Source organism: Rhyacophila brunnea, unplaced genomic scaffold (assembly GCF_057557595.1).
Source record: "Rhyacophila brunnea isolate RB1 unplaced genomic scaffold, BYU_Rbru_1.0 scaffold_20, whole genome shotgun sequence".
NCBI classification, from domain to species: domain Eukaryota; kingdom Metazoa; phylum Arthropoda; class Insecta; order Trichoptera; family Rhyacophilidae; genus Rhyacophila; species Rhyacophila brunnea.
In genome coordinates this window covers 760588-776965 of record NW_028232860.1, presented here as the reverse complement: position 1 = coordinate 776965, position 16378 = coordinate 760588, and the positions used below count along the sequence as shown (strand labels likewise).

The 16378-nt window shown below is 33.3% G+C and overlaps 1 protein-coding gene across 2 annotated transcripts in view; it reads left to right on the top strand.

The window, feature by feature from the left end:
• The first annotated feature begins 402 nt into the window (after nt 1-402).
• Nucleotides 403-16378, top strand: part of IntS1 (integrator complex subunit 1) — a 59551-nt gene continuing 43575 nt past the window's right edge. For both annotated transcript variants that reach the window (XM_085948445.1, XM_085948444.1), the window contains exons 1-9: nt 403-734; nt 3482-3654; nt 5197-5466; nt 6649-6787; nt 7778-7865; nt 9561-9696; nt 10118-10314; nt 11242-11407; nt 12182-12430. In XM_085948445.1, the coding sequence (XP_085804571.1) occupies nt 581-734; nt 3482-3654; nt 5197-5466; nt 6649-6787; nt 7778-7865; nt 9561-9696; nt 10118-10314; nt 11242-11407; nt 12182-12430 (1572 nt within the window). In that variant the 5' untranslated portion in view covers nt 403-580. The remainder of the gene's footprint in view (nt 735-3481; nt 3655-5196; nt 5467-6648; nt 6788-7777; nt 7866-9560; nt 9697-10117; nt 10315-11241; nt 11408-12181; nt 12431-16378) is intronic.

Sequence of the window (16378 nt, the reverse complement as noted above, 5' to 3'; positions counted from 1 at the left end):
TGGTACCATCTAACATTGACATAGTTTTGAGATAATGAGCTACAAAGATTCAAATTGTTATAATTCATCCAACAATCATCATTATTTATGTTTGATTGTTTAAATATGATAAATGTACATTTAAAGTATAATTTATGTACTATTTAGAATCAATTATAATACATTTTAGACATCCTAAGACCTAAATCCTAAAAAGCGATAAACGGACGGTGATCTATGTAATAATATTTTGTTTTATGTATGTATGAATCTAATGATTTTTAAATAAAGGTTTCATTAAAAAAATGTTTTGATTATCGTTTCTGGACTTCTGCAACATAAAAATATCTGTTTACCTACCTAAAATATAATAATGAATTTCATATTGTCTGTGGTTGAAAATCATTTTATATTTTTTAATCTATATTCTATGGTTTTAAAACTTCAAAACAGAATTATTGTACACGAACGAATGTCAATGTTATTACCATGTCATTACACACTGAAAATTATTAGATTTCTACCTAAGCTGAAATGAGTGTCGTTCTTAATGAGATTTGAAATTCTGATACAGATTTAATCGCAATACAAATCAGTCAAAATGGATCGAAGCAAACCAACCTCCATGGGTCGGGGCGGCAAAGGGAAAATGACACAGTATCCCACCGATCTCTTTGCACTGGGAACGAAAACAACTGGTGTTTTAAATCGCGATGCTGATGGAAAGCGATCTCTTCATAATAAACCTTCGGGTTGTAAGTATTTTTGTGTCGGTCATCTTTACAAACTATTTCATAACCTAAATGTTTCGCCGGCCGCGGGTGATTGATTCAATTTCATTTAATTTGATTATTACAATGATACGGTCTATTATACACATCTGTAGATTTCGTATACGTGTGAGAAAATAGATTTCTCAGAGATACACTTTGGGTACATCAAAGAATTTCAACAGACCTCGAAACCTCTATTACGAACGACGTAAAGAAACTTATGATTTATTTCTAAAACATGTAGGTAATAAATACATTGAAAAAAATAGGGCAATTGTGCCGCAGATGCCGTCATGAGCTTTTATAGTTTTTTTTTACGAAAACAGTTTATTCCATGTAGACAATTATAATAAATACCTACCATTTTCTGTCGGCGCATAGGCTTTTCGATATAATAATTGTTAATTTCAAATTTGAAATTTTCATACATTTTTATGCATCATTATCACAAACTAAGATTATATTAGGTTGGGGTAGGTTAGGTTTGGTTTGGTCTAAAACATGGGTGGCCAACCTTTTCAGTAGCCTTGCCAAATTCTAAAAATGAGATTTCCTACCGGGCCGCACAACCGATGTTTTTTATTATACAAAACAAAAAAGAAATATGTATTATAAATTAATAAAATAAAACAAAAATGAGAATCAAACATATTTATTAGATTAGTCTTTTTTAAATAATAAAAAATAAGCAAAATAATAAAAAAAAATTGTTTTATTGTTTCATTTGTAAGTAAATGTAATTTTAATTTTGTAATAAATTCACATCTACGGAGAATGGCGTTGCAAATGCAGCAAAAAGCACACAGTGCTTTTTAAAATCTTAAGCCAATATCGAATCTCAATTTGCGAAATTAGCACATCTAGTGGCAGCATTTGATATTATTTTTATTTTCTCACTGCTCCACGGGCCACAAGTTGACACCCAGCGGGCCGCATGCGGCCCGCGGGCCTCGGGTTGGCCACCCATGGTCTAAAAAGAAAGTTATAAAATCTCATGACTGCATCTGCGGTACATTTACCAAACATAGCATCAATATGAGGGATGCTTTATCTGCGAAACTTAAATTAAGTTTGACCCGAAGAACAGTAAAAGATTGTTATAATGTCAACCACCAGAAGATGCAATAATCAATACTGAAAGTGACAACATACAAAAACATTGTCTTAATTACCTATCGTTTATAGCTTGACTTCCTTCCAAACCATTGTAAACAAAGATATGAGGTGTCTAATTCCAATAAGCGATAAGTTTGGTCAAAATCAAAATCGAGAAAAAAATATGCACATATTCTTTGTACAACTTTACACAATATATATTAATCTATAAATTCCAAAACTCTACAAAAAAAAATATTTTAAGTCTTTTTGAAATTAGTTTTTATTACAAAAAGCGCCAAGTCCATGTTTCATGTTATTTAAAGCTTGGTTGATTTCGCGCGTGTTTAAGTCAACCAATAAGGGAACGTTCAATATTGGAAGTGGTGACTCCCATGCTGTAGCATCTGGTAAACTCATGACAGTGCCACGGAAATATGTGCCTTATGCGGAATAAATTAAAAAGTGAGGTACAAGTAGCGCTATGTCCGATTTTATTTTGCCTATATTTATTACACATTAGAGTTTATCGGCTGATACAAATTGCCATTTGGTTCTAATTTCAACATAGAATACAACGGAAAAAATAATCTTACGTTAAAACAAATAATTGAAGCTTGAAACATAAAAACGTTGTTTCCCGCAAATATCGAATCGTGGACCTGTCGCTTTTTGTAATTAGACGCCACATAATATATGAGATACTTTGGAAATTTACAGAAAATAAAAATAACATTCTATCACGTGTAACGTGATACGAGTGAGGTGACTTCATATTATTTTGATACATTTAAGTAAAATGATATTGCACATGTTTTGCCTGTGGCTTGAGCTTACGATGAACTTGTGTGTGGTCACATATAGTAATTGTCTGTTTCTAACATTACTGTTTGCCACGCCACGCACTCTGTAAATCCATCCCTGATAACGAGGAATAAGTCCACGCATGTGTAAAGTTCCTATAAATTATATTAATACAACAAAACAGCTGAAATAAAGTACAGTCGAACTTGGTTATTACGAGGAAGATGAGACCGACTGAATTCGCTCGTTATAAGTGTTACTCGTTATATCAGAGAATAGGTATTTTTAAATGAGCGGTCACATAACACAAAAAGTTGCAATTCAAACAAAAATACGCAATTGGAATTTTTCCCCGAAACAAGCATTTCATTCATAAACTACAAAAGAAGTTTATTGTAATGAACGGTGGTGGGTACCTAGTGACTTCACAAACATTGGATTTTTTACTTGCAATTTCAACCATATGCTTGTATACTTTTTCAATGTTGTTGGCGAAAACAACAATTAGGTTGGTAGGTACTTAGACACTTAACTAGTATCATAAACGTAATCCGATTCCGGCGGCATCCGGTCCGGTCGGATTTTATTGCTTAGGGCGAAATGTTTTTAAACGATCGACATTTTATCTTGGTATAAAAGATATTAGCTGGTTATGAAAGTGAATAAATGTAGTATGGAGAAAATCATAAACTAAAAAGTCAACGAATATTTTCTCGTTACATCCGAGATCTCGCTATATCCATGATCGTAATAACCAAGTGCGACTGTATGTAAATGTAGGTTTACACATTTGTCGATTTGAAAAAAGAAACTTTTTTATCTCAAATTAGCGTCCTCTGAAAGAAAGCGAGATGGACAGTCTACGTCGGTTCAGCCAACGAAGAAACCGAAGCTTGCATTTAGCGGCTCCCCGGGGGAACCCAACACCGCCTTGGATATCGATCCGGTGGATCTGGTCCCGGCTGCTCTGAATGCTTACGACAACCACAATGTAGAAAAATTGGTAATTTATTTTATTTAAATATCGCCTTCAGTAGTTGTGTCACAAGAAATCCGTGTCCAGAAGTTTTACATGTTGTTTTTCAATATGTGCTTGATCCAGAGAAAAGACTGAATAGATTGGACGAATAAAAACTACCCTCGTTAAAAATTGAGACCCTTATGTTCCACCTAGAAGTGACTTTTTTTCTTGTCCATTAATGTCTTGTTTTTTTCTTTTATACGTTGAATCTGTCACTGAATAACTAATGTAAAAAGGGATGAAAAAACAATGTCTTTCGGCCGAATTTGGAACTAAAATCTCCATTGCAAACAAACGATGATTCATTGTAGGTATATCTCTTATTGTAAGAGTAAATACTTTTTTTAAGTGTATAAATGTTTTATCTTAGTGCCGCACATGTAAATAAATCTCAGGACACAACTGTGAAGCTATGAAAGAATCTGCAATGCGAAATGACTTACTATTAATTTAATTATCAACTTTTCTTTTTTCCGACCATGTCCGATCCTAATAAGATCATATTATGAGCCTCCACAGGGTGGAGGTTTGTATTAACAGGTTTTGTTTTTATGAGAAATTGATGTCAGCCACTTGCTCAACCTATTAGCTCCATACACTGACATACACAAATCGAAAAAACAATACGTGTAGGTGTCAGATCCAGGATTCGAACCTGGGACCCACGACGCTATAGACCGACGCTTAAGCCGCGCGGCTATTGTAGGTGGTTCAAGTGGTTGAATCAATAATGATATAAAAATTAATATTCTGTACATTGGTGCATTAAAAGATGATGACCCGCTGTGAGATTCTGTTATACTTAATAATATGAATAATGTACTGTTATTTGCTGTATTGCTGTTCATCTAAATCAGCGGTTCTCAAACTTTTAAAAATTTCCTGCGTGGCGGTCCCTTTAAAAATTGTTTGATGGCTCGCGGACCCCTTTAATAAAAAAAGATAATCTATATTATTTCAAAGAAATTGGGGGCGCCAAATACTTTGCACAAGGGTGCCACATACCTACGGCGAGGCACTGCTTATAGGCTGTTGTAAATAAAACATCTTTTTACAAACAATTATGTATTCAGAAAATATTACATGTTATTTAGTCACCTTTTCACCACTAACGGCACAGCTGTTGTGACCTCGTTAGTTGGCCATTCGATATAATTAATTATATAATTATAATAAAGGGTTGAATTTAAATAACAATTTTAATGGGATGGATGCATCTGCTTTGCCTGTACCAGGTCTTCTATGTTTGGCTTTGTTTTGGCCAGTGCTACTCTCATGTCATTTGTCGCATATAATCTTTTTCGATTGGCTTGAGCAAGTGACTAACATTCATTTCTCATTAAAAAAATGTTAGATCTTTTTGGGAGGCGGCCATGATTGTATTTTAGACCAATTAAAAAAGGAAAATTACGCAAAATATAATATTATAATGACTATACATTAATAATATTTGTCACAAGATACGTTACTCGATCGGATAATATGGTCAAAATCATATTATTAAATGTCTTTTTCGATTAACAGATTGGCCTGCTATGTGGCGCAATATGGTTGCTGAAATCTCAACGCTGGAAACCGGACCCGGTCCTCTGCCACGGACTGATCTATTTGGCCAAGATGAGGCCGATGATGTTCGGCAGCGAGACAGTGATGCAGGCGCTGTGTGGACTCCTCAAAAGAGAGCAGGGTACCGCTTTCAAGAGTAAAGGGAACCCTGTTGTCTTTGTATTGGCGTGTAATTTGCTGTATGCAGGTCACAAAGACAGCAAGAATTGGCCAGATGCCTTCATCAAGGTAATAATAATTTTAAAACAATGATATTGCAGTGGTCTTAGGATTAAATAGGTATTGCATGGTTACATATCAATATTAGAAACCAATATAATATATATTTTATCTAACTGGTTAACCGGTTCTGAGCCAAAGCGAACTAGTTCGCGGATATGGCCGGGCATACAGTGCCGGCCATACAAAAACGCACACTTATTTGCCTGTCTTTGAAGACAGAATGCCAGTCTCAGGCGTTTGTGTTGAATAATTTAAAATTCGGAAGAATACTGGTCCAATAATGAGACATTTAGCATATGGTTAGTAAGTGTTTATGATAAACTTTCAATATATTTCAAAAAAAAAAAATAATAAGGTTTATTTTTGATAAAAAAATTCATGGCCTCTCACTTGCCGCCATACAAAACCCGGCACAGATCAGGTTAAATCCATTTGATTCCACACCAATGAAGTTGCAATGATGTGCCGGATGAGATATTTACAATGCACAAATATATAAGCTGAATATATTTTTATGCATTCAGATGATAGAACACACAAAAATTATTTATTTTGCATTAGCCAAATACTTCCAATAACACGTAATCACGTGATAATAACTCGTTTACTCATGAATGGATTTACTCGTGGCAGAACGTATTTTCACGACCATATCAATAAAATGCAAATGTAAACACGTATTATTTATTGTGCAAGTTGCAAGACTTCATGCGTGGATCAAACAAGTTTAGCAGCTTCTGAATTTTCACACAATAATTGCAACTTGCATGGCGCATGTGCAATAAAATGAGAGTGGCGAACCTGCCGGAAAAAATACGAACTACACCGCGTAGAGCATTTTGACAATTTTCAACAATTTACAACCTGTCAAATAGTACCATACATTACCATACATTTTTTCATGTTAACACATTTAGCTGTAAACAGTTATTTTCGCAATGGTTTAATTTACACACTATTGGTGCCAGTAAATATAAAGTGCATGTTGGTTTTTTGGTTTTCGAGAATGTTCCTTTTCTTTTGAATGCACACATGCGTCTGCAATTTATTTCAATGATTGCCATGCGATTAATTGAATGTGTTAGAATAAATTAGATTTTCATTTGCGGTGATATGCAATTGCAAAAAATTAAGATTCCACCGTCTGATGAATCAAATTAAAATAATTTTCTTTGTATATTTTTGCAGGTATACATAGAAGATGCGTTGAACGAACGGTGGTGGGTGGACTGTACGTGGTGCAAATGTTTTGTGGACAACATCGTCACTGCATTTCTCACAACACTTCCTCCCAGCCATCTCATGCCAAACGACAATAACACTTTGGGTATGTACAAGAACCATTCTCAGTATGTCTTATAAGTAATCTATATACGTAGATATCAGTGGCGAAGGGTGGAGGTAGGCTGTTAAGATCCAACATAAATAGTCCACAATAAACTTTGTAAGTCATACATATTTGAACTATATCTACAATTTACAGATAGATGGTGATAGTTAGTTTTTTAAAATTCAATTAAACAATGCGAAAACCAAGCCATAATAGATAGTAGTCGAAAAATAATCGTCTATCTATAAAATATCTAAAATTATGCTTTTAAACGATACAAAATGGAAACAAAAATATAGTGAATAATGTCAGTAGTGAGACATATGACACATAATTTGTGGAAATGGAAAAAAGATAGCAATCAATTAAATCGATATTGGAATTATTTAATGTTTAATATTGATTGATGATGGAAAGAAAAATGAAAACATTGAAAATTAAACAAACATAGAATAAATCATGGATTGTGTCATTTTAAGAAATGTACATTTAAGACCTCAGAAATGCAGGTTTTCATGTTATTTTAGGAAGTACTATTTCTTTTAACGGGTTCTATGCCTTGAGCGAGTTATCTCGCTATATGAGGCTGTGATCGACATGCCGCACATAAAAATTTCGCGAGTTATCTCGTCCGAAATTAAACTACTCAAATTACTAGCCACTGTCGATTGATTTGCATAGTCTTAAAAATTAAACACACAGTGACATCTGTTTGAATAATTATGAAATACTAAGCCACAAATTATCAGTATCACAGCGATTGTAGTAAGAGCTTCGCTCTACAGCCTGTCAGGTTCTGCCATAGTTATATCGTGAGGAATCGAAGAGGTTGAATAGAAATATGTATTTTTTTTCTTTTGGTTACTCCACTAGAATAGTCACAAAATAGACAAGTTGTTTGATCTCAGTGGAAGTCTACGTAGATTGCATTGCAGATCAATTTGGAATTTGAATTAATATTAACAATAAGTATTGTCTTAATTTCAGGCACTCTTTCACCGTCCGGTTCTCCGTCACTGGGAGGAAATGAAGAAGAGAGTGACACTTCAGAGTTGGATTACACAGTATTCCCTCGGTAATACTCATATATTTTTACTTTCATTATAATTATCTTCATACAGTCCATGGCCGCTCTTTAGTCGGAATAAATTATGGGCTCCTCCGTACGAATGGCGCCTCCAAAAATCACCAAAAATCATTATTTTTCTATATTTTTCTCAAAACAATCTATAGTAAAATATCTATAATTTGTACATTTACATGATAAAATATATCGAGCTGTGGCGAAGGGTGGAGGTGGGCTGTTGAGATCCGACATAAATAGTTCACATTAAACTTTATTAGTCATAATTGTTTTCATTGTAATACTAATTATTTGTTTTCATTGAACTAGGCTATGGAGATACAACAAAAATAATTGACATTTTGCCAGTCATTCTTATGTATTTGTTTTCATTGAACTAGGCTATGGCTATGGAGATACAACAAAAATAATTGACATTTTGCCAGTCATTCTTATGTATTTGTTTTCATTGAACTAGGCTATGGCTATGGAGATACAACAAAAATAATTGACATTTTGCCAGTCATTCTTATGTATTTGTTTTCATTGAACTAGGCTATGGCTATGGAGATACAACAAAAATAATTGACATTTTGCCAGTCATTCTTATGTATTTGTTTTCATTGAACTAGGCTATGGCTATGGAGATACAACAAAAATAATTGACATTTTGCCAGTCATTCTTATGTATTTGTTTTCATTGAACTAGGCTATGGCTATGGAGATACAACAAAAATAATTGACATTTTGCCAGTCATTCTTATGTATTTGTTTTCATTGAACTAGGCTATGGAGATACAACAAAAATAATTGACATTTTGCCAGTCATTCTTATGTATTTGTTTTCATTGAACTAGGCTATGGAGATACAACAAAAATAATTGACATTTTGCCAGTCATTCTTATGTATTTGTTTTCATTGAACTAGGCTATGGCTATGGAGATACAACAAAAATAATTGACATTTTGCCAGTCATTCTTATGTATTTGTTTTCATTGAACTAGGCTATGGAGATACAACAAAAATAATTGACATTTTGCCAGTCATTCTTATGTATTTGTTTTCATTGAACTAGGCTATGGAGATACAACAAAAATAATTGACATTTTGCCAGTCATTCTTATGTATTTGTTTTCATTGAACTAGGCTATGGCTATGGAGATACAACAAAAATAATTGACATTTTGCCAGTCATTCTTATGTATTTGTTTTCATTGAACTAAAAATACAAATTGCAGATGGTTTTTAAAATTCAATTAAACTGTACCTAAACCAAACTATAATAAAAATATTCTTCTATCTATTAAATATCCAAATATATGTTTGATTTAATGGCAAAATTTTATAAATAAAAGTATAATTTTTATCTAATATCTATTATGGTTTGGCTTGGCAGGGTTTATTTAAATTTTAAAAACTAACAAACACCATCTGCAATTTGTATTCTTAGTTCAATGAAAACAAATAAGTGTGACTGACAAAGTTAAGTGTGCACTATTTATGTCGTATCTCTACAATCTACCTCCACCATTCGCCACAGCTCGATATATATTTTATCATGTAAATGTACAAATTATAGATATTTTAGATGTATCTGAAAAAACTGCTTACCGCCTTTACTGTCGGTTGAATAAAATTTGAAAGGCTTTTCATGTTAAGATGCGATCTGAAATGTGTTAATCTTTGATTTTCATTTCCACGTGTAGCTATAGCAGCAATTACGAGGCGGTGGAAGTAATACTGCTCGAAGCCATCAAAGAGCAACTCAACAGAAGAGCAGCGCCTGATGCAATCGGAAAAGGATTCCTTAAACTGCTCGCGTCTACATGTGGTTCGCCAGAGGTACAATCGTATTTATTCTGCATTTGCATTTTTTGGTCACTGCTACCTTGGCATGTCATTGGCTTCCGATTGCAAAATGTCAAGTTTAACTTAGAATTAATATTCAGCACTATAACGAAAATCGTTCAAATCAGATGGTAATTATATAAAATTGAATTTTTAGCCACCATCTTGGTATTTTATAGGCTTCTAATTACTAAATATCAGATTTAATTTCGAAATAGTATTCAATATGATACTAAAAATCAATAAAAGCTGACTATAATAATTAAATTATAGATAATGGAATTTTTCTTTGCCATTTTGGAATTCAGGATCTCCTGGGTAAATTTTGAAGCGGCTCAAAAATGGTTTCATAGTTTTTTATAAAAGTGTACATGTCTTTAGCAATGTCACTGGACTCTTAACAATGTTCTTACAGATAAGGATGATAGCTGTGAGTCGAATGGAATCGTGGCTGCATTCGGGAAAGCTGTGGCGGCCCGCTCAGGAACTGCTGGCTCACGTCGCAATCAACATAAATAACGGGGCTCTGCGGGACCAAGAAGTAGTCGCCCAACTTGTCAAGATTAGGCTCAAGACGAAGCCTCTTGTTAATGGCTACCTCACGTGTCTAAGGTGTGATTTGTTGACTGCATAATTATGTTAAATGCTAAAATTTTTATCAAAAAGTTGTTGGTATCATGCATAGCAGCAGCACTTACCTTAAAAAATACCTGTGATATAAATGTGCTTTGTGCTGGAAACGATGCAAATCAATATTTAATTATCAGCATATTTAAATAATGCAAAGTGATATCTATCTAATTACAATGGAGTTGGATTATCACAAGTTAAAAAATTATGGAAGTCGGTAGTGACATTATAAGAAATATCTAGCTGTCCACCGAAGAGCTTGCTGCATAACCAGAAAAATTAAACTGTATGTTTGCAATAAGAGAATTATAATATGAAGATGAGAGTCAGCCGACGGATGTTTTGGTCTTCTGTTGCACACGTTTGGTTTGAAACTCTGTTGTAATTTTTTAAAATAAAATGTAAAATTAGAACATGCCAAGTTAAAGAGTATGGACCTAATAGGTTGAGCAAGTGGCTGACATCCATTTCTTGTAAAAAACAAAATCTGTCAATACAAACCTCCACTCTGTGGAGGCCCATATGATCCTATCAGGATCGGACATGGTCGGAAAAAGTTAAAATTATTATCTTTATACATATTTGAATTAATATGAATATAACTATACTAGAAAAAGTTGCCTAGTGGCAGTGCTTTCTTGTTTTCTCTCACCTTACCCATATTAATACGTCTTCGCCCTGTCTCGCTCACCCCTACAATTTACGTTTTGTTACAGACCGATACATAAACAGATAAATCAAGAAAAATGTGAAAGATCTATGTAGGTAATAAAGATGAAGCAAAATTCAACTTTAAGTCCCATAAGTCTACCTGCCTTAGTGTGCAATTTTTTTGCTTACCCATTAATTGCCTCGTTTCAAAAGGCACTCTTCGCCGCTGTTGTACATAATATGATAATTGATTTACAGAGAAATGGTTGCCAATTGTCCAGAAATCCTCAAGCTTGTTGTCCAACACACCATTTACAATGAGCTGAGCGTGAATGGGCGAAATCCAAACAGTTTGACAGCCATCGCCAATCTTATACAAGCTCAACCGCAAGCAGTTCCGCAGGCCATGGCATTAACATATCAGGTATAGAACTTATGTCAGTCAGAAAATTATTTCAAATTGGTGAATCGCAAATGACTCAGATACTCCCGATTCCTTTCTCATTCCGGTCAAGTCGTCTGATATCTTTAAATGGTTTGGGTGAGATTGTATTACTATGTCAGATGCCTTTTCTGAGTGGGAATTTGCAATTCTTTTTTAAAAAAGGTATTGTATTTATACATACACACTAGAAAAAATCATTTTATAGAAAAAAATATGACACCCGACAGGACTTTAACTTATATCTGCTGGATTCGCGCCAGTATGCTTTTCCAATTAAGCTACTTAATAATTGATACCTACCTTAATTCAATATACTAAAACCGATAGCCAACATTATAACGCAATTCGATAAGCATTTCATGCAACAACTGCTAGTTAAAATCCTTGTAATTCACTATGATGCCCATAGCTTCATTGGAAAAGCATACTGGCGCCAATCCAGCTGATACAGGTTCAAGTCCCGTCGCGTGTAATTTTTTTTTCTACAAAATGATTTTTTCTAGTGTGTATATGCGTGAAATGTTTTCAAATTATGTATATTTCAATATATTATAATATATTATAATTGATAAAATTTTTGCAAAATTAATCAACGGTATTAGGCATTATCAAATATTTATACGCATTTCATCAATCTTTGGTGGCATTCAGGTGTCAAGACGGTGGTGCCAAATTATCCTATTCCTAACTATAAATGTGTACTGATGTATTCAAGTATTTTGGCAACACAGTTGTAAATGTCTTCTCTGTTAGGAACTGCTGATTCGGCCGGAAGAGTATCTCCGTCCACTGAGGGCTCTGACCCGCGAAGCAGTCCGCGCAGGGCGTGCCGAGGGAACGCAGGCTCTGTTGGTGCTCTGCCGGAAACTGGTGACCCTGCCCGCCGTAGAGACACCCGTCGAGTTCCGAGAAAAGATGTTCCACTCCATCGCTGATCTCCTATCGCTGTGCATCATGCTCACAGCTTCACATGCCAAACACCATCCCGATTATAGAAATCAGGTAAGATGACTGATGTTTTTAATTAGTAATGATTTCTTCGCGAACCAGTGGCGAAGTGTGGAGGTAGGCTGTGAAAATCCGACATAAACAGTCCACACTAAACTTTGTCGGTCATACTTATTTGTATAGAAATTGTAGATGGTATTGGTTAGTTTTTAAAATTCGATTACACTATGCCTAAAGCAAACCATAATAGATATTGGATACACAATATTCTGCCCCCATAATGAAAAAGGCAGCTTTTTGACAAAAATCAAAATATGAGTTAGTGTACGGATAATTTTATACTTGAAATTCAGAACCATTTAACATAAAGTCAAAAGCAGTATAAAATTTATTTCAGTATACAAATTGACAATATTAAAAAACCATAATAAATCAGTCATAATGTCAAAAATATCCGAAGAAATAAATCTATACAAAGACTCACAATTTAGAACGGTTCTGCCATTTTGTTTTATGTATATGGAGCACTGCAAGGCTTGCATTTTGTTATTCGTCACGCTCGTACTTGACGCTCCACAAGTGGTAATAAAATCACACATAATGTTTTTTCCCTGAGTAGGGTCGTAAATATAGCACAATAATTTTAGACTAAACAAACTTTTAGGCAGACACTTAAGAGGACGTTCTACAGAATTGGCCTTGAGAATTGAAAATATGATTTTTTTAACATGTGGTCCATAATATCTGGTCTACTAGTTAATATAAAAAGGTCGTGTCAAAGTTGTTTGTGTTAATAAATTTGCTCTATGACTGATCCAACTCATATTTCACATTTATTTCATCAGGGCTGTCGAAGACATAAATCATATATATTTATAATTTTAAATTTTTATTTATAATATATATTATTTAAGTTTTGTGCATCTAATGCCGGGTCCACACTGGCAACAAGTTAATTTGCTGGCAACCTCGTTAGATTTTACGATAATTATGATGATTATCGTAAAATTTCTTAAGCAATTATGGTAAGTAAGTGTGGTTCACGTAGTGGCATGGACCTGGGGTTAGCTAATTCAGGAAGTCAACACCCATGATAGAATTTTTTCCAGTTTTGGTTGCATTATATTCCAAAACTCTTCTGTAAAAATCGTTTCCGAGTTTATAAATGGAAATTTCTCGGTGTACATAGTAAACAAACCTACGAATAAAAAAAGACAAAAAGGAACATGCTGATTCATCGCAGTAAAATCTGGTAATCAAATTCGCCATTTTGAAAAGCGACGATTTTGCGTAAACAAATATCACGTGGTCTGTACGTGTGCGGCAAACTTCGAATGTGTTTGTAATTTTGTGCAAAGTGCGAATGTAATGTTTTCAAATAATTGATATGGATTAATTATACCATCGTATTATTTTCTCGAAATCATAAACATACTATAATAGTATTTGAGTATCAACCTATGTTCAATTTGAATTGGGTTATAATAATAATATACCTGTATATATATCAATAGTATGTTTGCTACAAAATCCACCCAAGTTATCAGTACGTACTTGCACAGGTTTGATTAAAAACTATGATGAAATTAACATTTTAAAAATATGAATGCTTAATATTATTTTGACAGCCCTGTTTTCTGATCGGCTTTACATCTCGCAGGTGTTCATTAAAAAAATAATAATGCTCCGCGGCAGAAATTATCAGTAATAATAATAATGTTTCTTGAAATAAAATCTCCATGATTAGTGATTTTTGCGAAAAGATCGATTTAAATTAACCTAGTTATGACGCCGAGGTCCTTTTTATACTGATATATTTGAACGTAAATATTAATACTGAGTTACATATTTATTTTTACTTTACATATTTAAAATTGTATTGAAGAGTGATAGATTTTATAACACGGACTAAGACACAAAGCCACATTGCAAAGACAACACATATATCTAGATAGAGACTTTTTTTTTTTTATTAATTTTTAAATTTCCGCACACATGACAGCGTCTTCTGGGCTTTTTATTATTTGCCGTGGGCGGAATGTGTTCCGGCAAATGATCTGTTAAAGTTCTAGGCAACAACCTCAATGGATTTTCACTAGTTTCACTATGATAACAAAGGTATATAGTCCAAAAAATATAGTCAAAACACCTTATAACAGTTTAATACACATGAATGCTATAGTTAAAAACACATAAACAATAACACAGACAAAATATTTATAAATATTATAATAAAATTCACACAATACAATAGATCGCGTAAAATACGTAATATTTTTTACGGAAAAACAACAAGAGCACAGTCCTCTCACAACAGTGATATTACGTATACTGCTCATAAAGTGGCGGGATGTTTCAAACCAAAATTAAATGAGCGAAGATTGACGGCCTGTCGAAGGCATGTCAAACATCGAAGTTTTAGTATTGTAATAAAATTTATTTGACAATATTATATATGTCACCGTTGGTAATGAAACAAGGCAAATTATGGTAGAGATTTCAAAATCATGCGTCATGTATATTCTACATTATCGACCGGCGCATTTTTGCGTACAAAACCGCTGTAGCCCCGTAGTTTTGCGAAATTTCGCGTACTACATTCGTGACAGAAGCGGGCACCGGGTTAATACTAATTCCATGGGACCGAAAATCGAAAAAAATTCGATTTAGGAATTAAGAAATGTATGGGGGGAAAATATTAAAATTTTGATTTTCATTAATTTTGTTTCTGATCATAGATGTGCCTACCGAATTGGGTCATAAAATGTCAAGATTATTTTTATTACCATCATAAAATAAGGAATTTTTGATGTTTTAAGAAAAGTCTGTCACAATTTTCAATGACTGGCTCATGAAATAGTGTACTTTATTACGATTTATTGAATATTTTTATATGCCAGGGACTCTGAATTACGAAATTCGAATTAAAGGTATGGTTTTATGTGAAAAAAATGTTCAAGGGACTTTTTTTTCGGGAAAATTTCGAATTACAGCAAATTTCTAATTATCAGTGTTCTTACTAACGAGGTTTTACTGTAGTTCTTCTAAGCAAGAAGACAGTATAAACAGATATATAAGCAAAAACTGGTAAAAATATAATGTTTTTTGCTTATACTATAAATCAAAAGATTTATCCACATTATTCAAAATTTTCTTAAGGGGGGACATGCTCGTCGAAGGTCAAAATTGAGTTTTTATTGTATTTTCAAACCATGATCCTGGACACTCCTTAAACGTTGTAGATGATCTATTTATATAATTTTGAAGCCTTATTATCCTGTATAGTTATTTTAAACATTTGATGACTGCATGAAGTATTTTTATTACATAAAATAGTATTCTTTTAAACCTCTCGCTCTAATGTTTTAGAATATAGTCATATTTCGGTACATAACTGTGCAGTGGTGTTAAGATTTTTTACATTTATTAATTTTTAAATGCATTTATAAAACCATTAGTATAATTAATTACGAGATAATTTTTGTAAAATATTCACGATAAAAAATTATTTTGATAATCTCTGTGATCCCAAATTTGACAAGAATTAGGCATTTTATTATTCAAAAAATCGGCAAGATTAACACATTTGAAGATGATTCTAAAGATACTTATTATAAGCTATGTCTTTGACCATTCAAGTGTGATAAAAATCTTATGAATAATGATTGCTTTATAATAATTATTGACCTAAGAATAAGGTAGTGTTTTTTTGAAATACGCCATTTCTTTTGTCATTCCCTAGTGGTTAAGCTACAACATACGGGCGTAGCCATAAAATGACAAACTATAATTAAAGTAGGGAGTAAAATTATGTTAACGCGCGTGTTTGAACATGTACCTAACCGAATTTTTTTTTATTTTTTTTTAAACGGTTAAAATAACAAATGTTTAAAATAACTATAAAGGATAATAAGGCTTCAAAATTATATAAATAGATCATCTACAACGTTTAAGGAGTGTCCATGATCATGGTTTGAAAATACAATAAAAACTCAATTTTGA